The sequence below is a fragment of the Coturnix japonica genome, chromosome 3 (assembly GCF_001577835.2).
Source record: "Coturnix japonica isolate 7356 chromosome 3, Coturnix japonica 2.1, whole genome shotgun sequence".
Lineage (NCBI taxonomy): Eukaryota > Metazoa > Chordata > Aves > Galliformes > Phasianidae > Coturnix > Coturnix japonica.
Window position 1 is genome coordinate 15,276,993 of NC_029518.1, and position 10,678 is coordinate 15,287,670.

Consider the following 10,678-nt stretch of genomic DNA (forward strand, 5'->3'; position numbering starts at 1 on the left):
CCCTTTTGTACAGAAAACTGGAGTGCTGTATCCTTCCTATACCTTACTTTTATAATGTTAGCAGCTGTAATCTCTAAAAACAAGCAAATGGTTCATTAAATAAGTCTGAGGAGCACTGAGACTGTAGCATACTTCTAGAAATGACTGTGTGCTAACAGAATCTTTGGAGAGAATGGTGCTAGGAGAAAGCACTGGTGAATTTATTATGTTGTCCTCTAAAGCAGCTGAACAGTTTTAATTAAAAGTGGGTGGGGTGTTCTTAAGGGCTTTTTTTTCTTTCTGTGGTATGACGCACTGATGGCCTGAATCAGAAATGCTACTGCAGAGTAACAGCCTCATTTGCCTGCTGAAGGTACAGGTGTGGTGAGGTGATTTAATTTCAGTCACAGTTGCCAGCTTCATTACAAAGGAGTAGTCTCAAATTAAGCAGTTGTTGACATAATCTAGAAGGGTTCCTTAGTAATCAAAGGCTTTGTGTGATGTGTTTTTATTCAACTCTTCTGTGGTAAGAAATTATTAATGGCTTGTGTCTTGAATTGATTCAGTTCTGTTGCTGATGTAGTGCCATCACCTCCCACTGAGGTTACATGCAGGGCTAAGGATTAAACTTGAAATACAATCACTGTGTAACTCGTGTGTGTTAGGAAATAGGACGAGGGTGTCACTAATATTGTCTTTTAGAAAACAGCAAATACATCTAAAATCTTACTCTTTGACAAGGCCCGCTGGTAGAGGATACTGACTGAAGTTCAGCATCTCCAATCCAGTGTGAACCATGGATCAAATTCCCTGTTTTCATTGCTGTAAACTACTCGGCGCTGGTAGAAGTTTATGGCACCTTATTTAGATATGGCCCTTCTGAGGCTATTGCCTCTGCACAATTTGGAATTGTTGCAAATGTGGCTACTGACAAAAACTCTATTTAAACAAACAAACCAAAACAATGAAACAAAAACATAATGGATTACATCATCACAACCAATTATACTTAGGAGGATGCCCTGTCAACTAGGTAGGCTTTTTTTTTCCCAACACTTTAGGGAGAAAATGAAGGTCTCTTACTGAGAGGGAAATTGACTGCTGCCTTACTGTAGCTAACATATTTTTTCCTAAAACAAAATACAGGCATTCTGACAAGCACCAAAATACTGGTTTGTGTTTAGGCTTTGATTCTCCCTGACAGCAGAGGCTTGCGTGTCCAGTGTTTAAGCAGAGAGTGAATGGTGTTATTTGATGAATAGCGTGGATGTGTAGTCTCCCGAAATCAACCAGAACGTTTGCATTAATACAAGTGTATGTAAAGGTGTTGTACTCAAATGGGCTGGTTCAGCAGAAGACAATTGAGTTATCAGGTGATTCCATGATGCTGTTCTAGCAGGTAGGTCAGAAAGCAAGTTTGTTTTGTAGGGGATTGGGATGAGGAGTAGAGAAGGATTATTTTGTTTGTTAAGTCTTCAGAATGACTTATGCATTAAAACCTTCCAAACAGATTAAAATACCTCAAGTCGATGTGTTAGTACTTAATGTTTTTGTAATGCCAATAATGCACACTTGTTCAGTTTAAATAGCTCTATTTGGAATATTCCAGAGCCTTAACTAGCAAGATCAACCCACAGGTTTGTTAAAGGCTGCTGATCTACTGTTGTGGGGGGGTGAAATAAATTACTTAGTCCTTAAAATGGTTGATTATAAAACACAACATTAAAAAAAAATAGCAGTGGAGCATCTGACCATTTCACTATTTCAGTTCTTGTATATTGCAACAAAGAATTAAAAGCTTCCTTTCATAAAATAAGATCTGTGGGATCGTTTGTTGCATCTATTTGCATTTGAATACAACTCAAGAATTAATTGTTGGCAAAAGCAGAAATAGCTTGTAATTTGAGACATTAAGTGGAGTATTTCTATGTCTCTAGTAGCAAGATTTGCTCCATTAGCTGCAGAGCTGTGATCTTATCTAGTGCATATTAACATGTGATGGTTGTAAATATTCTAGTACTTGTGATTTATAACCATATACTAAGCTGTGAATATGATTGTTTTAAAAAACTAGTCGTAATGTATTCTTACTCAAAGGGAACGCTTACAACTATGTATTCTTAAGAGTAAGTAGCTCAGCTTGTTGTTCAGTTATGTATTGGCTTATTTGCATTGTAGTCACTTGTTTTTCCTGTGGGTCTTAAAAGGAAGCAGCATGCCCCTCAGTGGAAGGACTTTGCCCATACTCTTCTGATTGCTTTCTCTTCTGATTGCTTTACAGAAGAAAACAGTTCAGTGCTGTTGCCCATTCAACAGATGCAGCCTATGTCATTGTAATTGCTGAGAGCTTGCGTGGAAGTGCTCTTTGACATGACAAATTGATCTGTGTAGAGAAATGTTTCTCATGTTTTTCTTTAATGCACGTTTTCTTTAGATCACAAAGTATATATTTGGCACAAGCGTAGCGAGCTACCAATTGCGGAGCTGACAGGGCACACACGTACTGTTAACTGTGTGAGCTGGAACCCGCAGATTCCATCCATGATGGCCAGCGCCTCTGATGATGGCACTGTTAGAATATGGGGACCAGCGCCTTTTGTAGACAACCAGGATATTGAAGGTGAGCGTGTCTGTGTGTGCATGCCTGTTTTCTAATCGCTATGAACTGCTTCAGTGAGTTTTCTGTGCTGTGAAGAAGCGCTTCCAAAGTGATACTCGCATTTCTCACGTGGCTGTACAGAAACTTGTGATGTCACTGAGACCTCACTATTACATTAATTAACTTATATAGACTTCTTGAACATTGCCCCTCATGTTTGAAGTGCATGCAACGTCATTAATGTTTTTAAATAATGCAATCTGAGCAAACTGAGAATTGTGTTGTGGTATTACAGTGCTTATTATAGTCAGAAGTATCCTTCAGAATCTGGAGAGTGAAACTGTTGCAACCTACGAGCTGTACGTGATTGATTCTTTTCTGACCATCGGACGTTATCAGTATCTCAGAGAAAGCCACATAACACGTGGGGATTTGGAGCCTATGCTCCAGCTTGCTTTACTTGTATTTGGATTTTTGCTTTCTCCCAGTTACCTGCCTACTCACTTTCTTAGTTTCTCCAGATGATGGTTTAGTGAAGTCTATTAAAAATAGAAGCAATTAAAAACTGGATTTCTCACAGCAGTACATCTACAAGAAGTACAGGTGCACAGAACGTATCTCCAGCAACTGGGGAGCTTCAAATGGGTGACAGACAGCTTTGTAATTAGCACAGTCCCTGGAACTTGAATGCAAATGCATGTACTGCATTGAACAGGCTGCCCAGGGAGGTGGTGGAGTCACCGTCCCTGGAGATAATCAAGAAGTGTTCGGATATTGTACTGAGGAACATGGGTTAGTGGAAAGTATTGGTGAGAGCTGGATGGTCGGACTGGTTGGTCTTAGAAATGTCTTCCAACTTTAGTGATCCTATTCTATGGTCTCTTTTGCAAGAGGTAATTTTCATGCACCAACAGCTAACGTGCTAGGTTTAGATGTCATGAATAACGATATCTAAAACTGCTAATTTTTAGTATGGGATTTAGTTGCATTATAAGTGCCAGTAATACTATGCATGCTTAGTAAAACTTAACACAGTGCATCTATGTAATGCAATTATAGAAATACTAATTGTTGATAAGATCTTGAAGGTTTGATTTCTTTCTCTTGTGTTTTTGTTTTTGCTCAGAGGAATGCAGTAGCATGGATAGTTGATGGCGAATTTGGAGCAGACGACTTCAGTTTAACTTAATTAGTCGTATTTTAAATGGCTTGGGATTTGGTGCAAACAAACATGATTGATAGCTGGACAGACATGCTCGTCATGAAAAAGAACCATTTCTGAAGCCCGGTTGGGGCCAAACATTTACCACCTTGCTTCATAGTAACCAGTCAAGATGAAGCACGTCGTTAGAACGTTGTTGGACACCGTGTTGAAATTACCCCCCCATCGGTTGTGAAGAACTGTGCTACATTCAGGCTAACCATTGAACTCAGTATATATTTTTCCCTCCTGCCTTTTTGTCTGGCAGGCTACTGTTCTTGTTGCTCTTCTGTGTAATGAAGTTTAAATGCTTGTTTGGAACACTTTATTTAAGAGTTTAGAAGGCTTGATAGAAAGAGTGCTTTAGTCTGAAGAGTATACATTGGATAGGAAAGTATTTCCTTCTCTTGTTTCTCAAATCTCTCCGCCTTACTTAGCTTGAGATCTTTGCAGCTTGGTTCATGGATTCTAGCCTTGCCCGTTGCGCAGTATATATAAATTGAGATAAACCAATGAACTATGTCAAAAGCACTCTCAGTATCACATTTGACAAAAAGTTTTGTACTTTTCACATAGCTCGTTGCCCTGCAAAAGGGGTTAACAGCACAATTTTTTAAAAATAAATTATTTATAGGATTAAAATGACTTCATTTGTATACATTTGGAATTAAACCAATGCAAGAAGAAATGTGGAACGTGCTATCACTGATGCTCTTCCAGAGTGTCTTGACACCCAATCAAAAGCAGTGGCTGGAAGGAGCTTTACTTGGGCAGCGAAGCTTGTTTCAGAAGGGAAGCTCACTGTCCGTATGAAAAGATAAATTGTATTATTTAGGGAAACAAAGAAGTGTTCAGAGCACGCCAGGAGATTAAGAGCTTAAACAAGACAAGGTCTTTTTTTGTTTTGTTTTAATTATATAAATATATGCAACAGTGCTGATAAAAGGTAAACTAAACCTCAACAGAAGGATGTGCTGAATCCTTTCTTTGCAAAGTCAACCTTTTGTAGAAGTAATTAACATTCAAATCGTAGATAACTTGTTTTGCAATGGAAAACTTTCTTTATTGTTTGGTAAACAAAGATGTTTAGACTTTGAGAATATACTTCTGAGTTTGCAGGCTTAAAAGTCTCTCCTGGACCTTGTTGCAAGCTGGTGCTGTGAACACGTTAATGCTTTTCCTAACAGTTCCACTTACGTGCCATGTTTAGCAAAAAGAGACATCTATAATTGAAGCTTTCTTTTTTTTTCCAATAAACAGATGGCCTGGCATCTCTATGGTTCTGCACTACACACAAATCCCTTGTGGGATGGCACTGGATTCCCTTTCCCACCTTGGGTAGAAAGGTAGCGTTGTTGGTGCTCTGAAGTAAGGAAGGAGCAGGAGGGGGCATGCCACTAAGGGCGATGTGAATGGAAGTGTGAACTTACAGATCCACAGTAATCTAGTGACATTAGTCATGTGTGGAAGAAGGGCGAGGAAGGTTTGCCTGAGTTCCTGGGAAGAGCAATGTAGCCACTTTGATGAATGGGAACGTGGTGCTTGACATAAATAGTCTTTTTGTTTTCTTCTCAAGAAAAATATAGTGAAGTTCAGCAGGTCAGATTTTTCTTCTAGTTTCCAGTAATTGGGTGGGTTGACTTATTGATTGGCTTTTTTTCCTTGCCCCGTGTGTAATCTGCTAGACCATTTAAGATTCTGATATTCTCGTTGAAACCAGCTTTGAAGCTGACATACTCACATTCAGTATCTCCAAAATGAAGTAGGAGCTTAACATTCTTCAGTTTAGTTCATTTGTCTTATGGTGAGTTGCTGAGACAGTAATTACCATTCCCATGCATTCTGGGAAGTGTGTGTGTGTGTAAACTGAAGACAAGTCAGTTCCTCTCTCGTTTTAGAGGAGCTGTTTCTGTTGCTAGTTGGACAGCATGAGATTAGTCAGCCTTGCTCCTGTGGCACTTGTGTCGCAGGAAAACAGAATGTTTCCTTAAGGTCAATTTCTAGTAAACCAAACTTCTGGTTTAAAAAAAACACCCCCCCCACACACCAAAAACAGTGTTTTACATCTTCAAAACATGGTATAATTCATAAGCAATGTTAGCATGTGAATCTTTAGAGGTTATCCCTGTTCTGTCATACTCTGATTTTTAAATGAAGTGTTACTTAGGGAGAGTAAAGGGGAGGGAGAACAGTTCTGGTTTGGATGTCTCATGCAACAATCTGGCACTACTTTCTTGCTTACCTCATGCTCATTGGACATCAGTGGGAACTTCAGGCAGGTATTGAAGGCTGGACCAAAGTCTCAAGTTTAGACTGAAAGTCTCACATGCATTTCAAAAGGCATTTTTCATGTGGTTAGCAGTACCTAAAGCAAAGTGAGACTCCTTTCTTGGTACAAGCTATGTGTGGGTACGTATGAGCCGATTTCTTTCTACTGCAATGCATTGTAAATAAAAATTGGTACCTAGTACTACTTCCAAAATCTGACCTCTTCTGGAATAGGTATGTACCTCTAAAGAACGCCGCAGCTATTTAGAAGGAAGTTAGGGACAAACATGTTCTGATATCTCTGCTTTAATTTAGTTTTGTGGCACAACTATGCAACATAAAGGAAGGCTCCTTTGTTGTACAGATGGCATTCATTCTTTTCCATGTCAGACCCACCATATTGCATAGATGTCTGCTTATACCAGGTGGCGTGTGGAGGTGAGAGTAATGTTTGTTTTACCACAGTACTTGGTCCCACAGTGAAGTTACACTACTGATCCAGTTGTAGTGGGAACCAATCTAACCTGGCAATTAAAGAGAAACCCAGACTGTTTGTAACACGTCACGTATTCACAGTGTGTCGACTGAAAAGTACCAATACTTCTTGTGCACAGATGATAATGTGAGACTATGGGGGGGGATGGAGGGGGGAACCAAGCTTGCTCATTTGCAACACATTGATTTCCATGTGCTTAAAAATGTTTGTAGGCTGGAGTCAGGCTGGAACAACCACACACCTGCAATAAACACTGTGTTTCTGATGAACAGGCCTATGATTTTAGAGAGGAAAATACTGTGAGTGCACTATTCTTATTTTCTTTGGTAAGCTCTCAGCTTAATATTTTTGCAGCAGCTGCCACAGGTAACTATCAAGGCAGATCTTATCTTTTAAACAACAACATAAAAGAGGAAAAAAGCTGAAGTGTTTTATTATCTGAATGCTCATTAGCTGTTCAGGTAAGTAACTTTCAAGGCACAATGGAGCACAAAAGGGAAAACAAGCAGTGATGGTAGATTGGTCCTCGTTTGGGTGGGTTGGGTAGTGGGGGGATGGGACACCTTTGTTTCAAATTCTCCTTATTTTCTCAAGTCCTTCAACTTTAAAGTTGACTTCATTGTTATGATTAGAGCAAAGGTGCAAGCTAGAAAGCTCTCCTGATCTTGCCAGTTACTTCTCATCTTGGCTTCAAACAGGTAACGTTGAATACAGCTCGGTATGCTTGGGAGTTTGTGTCTAGCTGTCTAAGCAGCTCTCCCATCCAGAATCAGCTACGAAGGCTTCCATAGTAGGAAACAAGGACTTGTACGATTAGCTGTAGTTTGAAGGGGAAACGTAGACCCACGTGGGGAGGTAGAGAAAGAGGAATGAAGATTAAAAAGCTGGATGTACTGACAAACTACTGTAACTCAAGGGGGAGGAGGAAAAATGCACTTTCAATAGTTTGTCCGTATTTTTTTAGCTACAAAACACAGCGGTGTTTGCTGAACGGTTTTCTTGTTGCTGTTGTTGTTTTCTTTGAGATAACTGAGGAACATCCTTCCCATTAATAGCTCACCTTCCTTTTTTACCTCCTCCTGTCTTCTCCACGTTGGCTGGAGACTGTTTCCAGCTGCCATACTTAATTTTGAAAACCGTTCCTTTTAAAGATACATTGAAAGGACTCCTCAACTCCGACACTTTCTTAAACAGGGTGGACTGAATTGAAGCGTGCAGTGTTGAACTGCTGCTGCGGTAGCTGCCTCTATCGTTGAAATGAACCGTAGGCGAGTTTCTTTGTGTGGATCCAGGTTATCTGGATTCAATAAAGAGTCCGTGAGAGTGTTCCTCCCATCTGGTATGAATGTGTGCGTGCGTGTGTTCCACATACAGACATAGAACCGAATGTTCTAGGTACCTGTCACGTTTTACTGCATACTTTGAGTCGTGCGTATGTGAAGCGTCCTCCGACCTGAAGGTTTTGGTTAATATCAGTATATTTTTATAAATTGGAAATTTGTCGTGCCCCACCTTTTTCTTAAGCATCTTTCATCATTAGGGTCTATGCGCTAGACTTGAATCTTAACATTATTAGGCACAGATGGAAAAAGTTATTGGCTCCTCGAAAACATATGGGACAAAATGGATCCTCAAAGCATGTATGTACTTACAAACCAAGCTGTAGAGATCAAGAAAAGAACTCTATTGTTGATCTCAAGATTTCTAAGTTGTCAAGGTTTATATGGAGTTGTGGTGGAACTAGTTAACACTTAGAGCTTTTGGTATGTAATGACTATTTGCTATGGACTGATATTAAATGTTTCAAAGGATTGCGTTCTTAAACTTTCTGGATTTTTTTTTTTTTTGTTACTCTCCTTGGATTATATTAAGTAGTTAAAATTTCTTTGCTATATTACATTAAAAACATAAGAACTTTGGGTCTCGTATTTATTTTCACTCGGTTTACTAATTATTTACAGAACACCGTTTTAACTTTTTTATGTTAGAAACGTGTAGTATTTTAAACATATCTTTACAAATGGTTGGATTGGAACTACATCCGCTTCTGATTTGTTTTTATTAGGTTTTTTAAACAAACAAACAAACAATACACTTTTTCCATGTTGGTGCGCAGCACTTAACAGAAATGTTTGTATTCCCTTTCTTTCAATTCAATAAACAGAATAAATAACTGGAATGAATAGCTCTTAGTTTCCTAAACTTCACTTACGTGTCTGTCACTGGGATGTTGGTTTCTTGACAGGAGAGCTCACTTGTGGCAGTTTAGCTGAAGATAAACGCTCTTGCTGCTGTGTGCAGCTCTCTGGTTTTTGATGCTCGGCTCTAATCTCCCCCCACCTTTTCCTTCTCACTGTGCGCTGAAGCAGTCCAGCACACTGCTCACCTGCATCCCATTCTGTGCTTATCTATGTTGTTGAACGCCTGCTCTTTGAGGCTGGATGAGAGCCTTCTTCCTTAATGCTGGAGCTTGCTTAGGTATCAAATCATGTTGCTGACCATATCCCATCTGTACCTACAGTTCTTTTCCACATTAGGAAGGTGCTCTTAAAGTACTTCTGTTTCTTGCTTAGACTTCTCTTACCAACTGCACACCAGGGAAATCTCACCTGAAGTTGAATTAAGCAGCTGTTGCGGCTCTTAAACCCACTCCTTGCCTGTTGTCTTAAACACAGCTGCAAACAGAACGGACATGCCTTATCCCTTTCCAGGCACTTGTTTTTGCTGCTTCCCTGGGGTACGAGTGTTTAACAAGAGTTGCTAGATTGCAGACCCAATTCAGCCATAAACTATCCATATAGCAGATGAAGATTCCGTTTTTTTGGAATCCCCCCCCCCCTTACCACACTGTTGTGCCCATCATCCTACATCTCACTGGTAAGAGGAGTGAAGGAGAAAAATCTTGGCATACGTAAGATGTAAAATGAATTGTGATTAGCTATTTCCCTCGTTATTTTCTAATGAGCGTGCTTTTCAGTAGCTCTTGATACTTGCAACAGCTTAACTTGGGTTCCATCTGTCATAAACTGAGGGCCAAACTTAGCTCAGAACAAACACTGAATGCAAGTTAGCTACAGAAATTGAGCTTCAGTGTTGTCTTTTTGCTGCCTGACCGCAACAAACCAACCAGCCCAAACCCAAGCTGTTGCACAAAGATTAAGGCCAATACACTTGTACTGTAGCCGTACAAGAAAGAATGGCAAGTACTTAAGGCTCATGAATTTTAGGACTTAATTACACACCCACATTTTTTAAATACTACACTTGACATGCTTCAGGAAATCTTTTTATGCATATATGAAAAGACCAAAGACAGCTGTTGGATAGTGAGGGTACAGACTCAGCTTTATGTACATAACACTGATGTAAGAGCTGCACAAAAAGAATTTAAAGTTTGTGTCTTTGTAGCAGAATCACATCAGAACTGGGAGAATAACTGGGTTATGGTTTACCAGACCACCTCCTCTAGCTGGATGTGTTTGTGATTCACCTGGATTTGGCTACAGCAGGTTTTACAGAGCAGCCATGGCCTCTGGATTGCCTTGTGTTCTGATTCTAATGTTTACTTGATGCAGAAGGCCATGATGTAATTCAATGACAAAACAACAGTTGAAGGGGAAAATCGAGTGTTACTTGTTTTACAGGTGTTACATTTATCTGCAGCAATACAAGTTCTTCACTCATACACACAGGTGTCACAAAGCAACCTTAATCCCTTCAAACAAAACACTTCGTACAGTTGGGGGGGTGGGAGGAGAGGGATGGGAAGTGAGAAAAAGCACAACTTCTTTTTCCAGCTAAAAGGTAATGGAACAAAAGAAAGTGACACAAAGATGTGCTAGTGCTCCGCTTTGAGATCTGTGGTCCAAGGGATGCTTCAACCTGGGCTCTACTCAGACAGCTTAACAGCCACAGGCACATCCTGCCACCTCCCAGCGAGCAGCAGACATCAGACCTGCACTTAGATTTGTTCTAGAACTGGTAGAGCTGCCTGCCTGAGCTGTTCAACTGTGTTCCCATCTCACCGTTTTATTCCTGTAAGCTTTGTAAGCAAGGATTTCACCTTATAATAGCAACAGCTACAGCAATTCGAGTTATTGAAAAAGAAAAAGAAACAAAAACTGCTACACAAATC

General features: G+C 39.9%; 1 protein-coding gene across 1 annotated transcript in view; it reads left to right on the forward strand.

Moving 5' to 3' along the window:
• The window catches only part of WDR26 (WD repeat domain 26), a 30,902-nt gene extending 22,180 nt beyond the window's left edge, over window positions 1-8,722 (forward strand). The window contains exons 13-14 of the mRNA XM_015857164.2: window positions 2,414-2,599; window positions 3,705-8,722. Coding sequence (XP_015712650.1) covers window positions 2,414-2,599; window positions 3,705-3,730 — 212 coding nt within the window. The 3' untranslated portion in view covers window positions 3,731-8,722. The remainder of the gene's footprint in view (window positions 1-2,413; window positions 2,600-3,704) is intronic.
• Window positions 8,723-10,678: the final 1,956 nt, after the last annotated feature.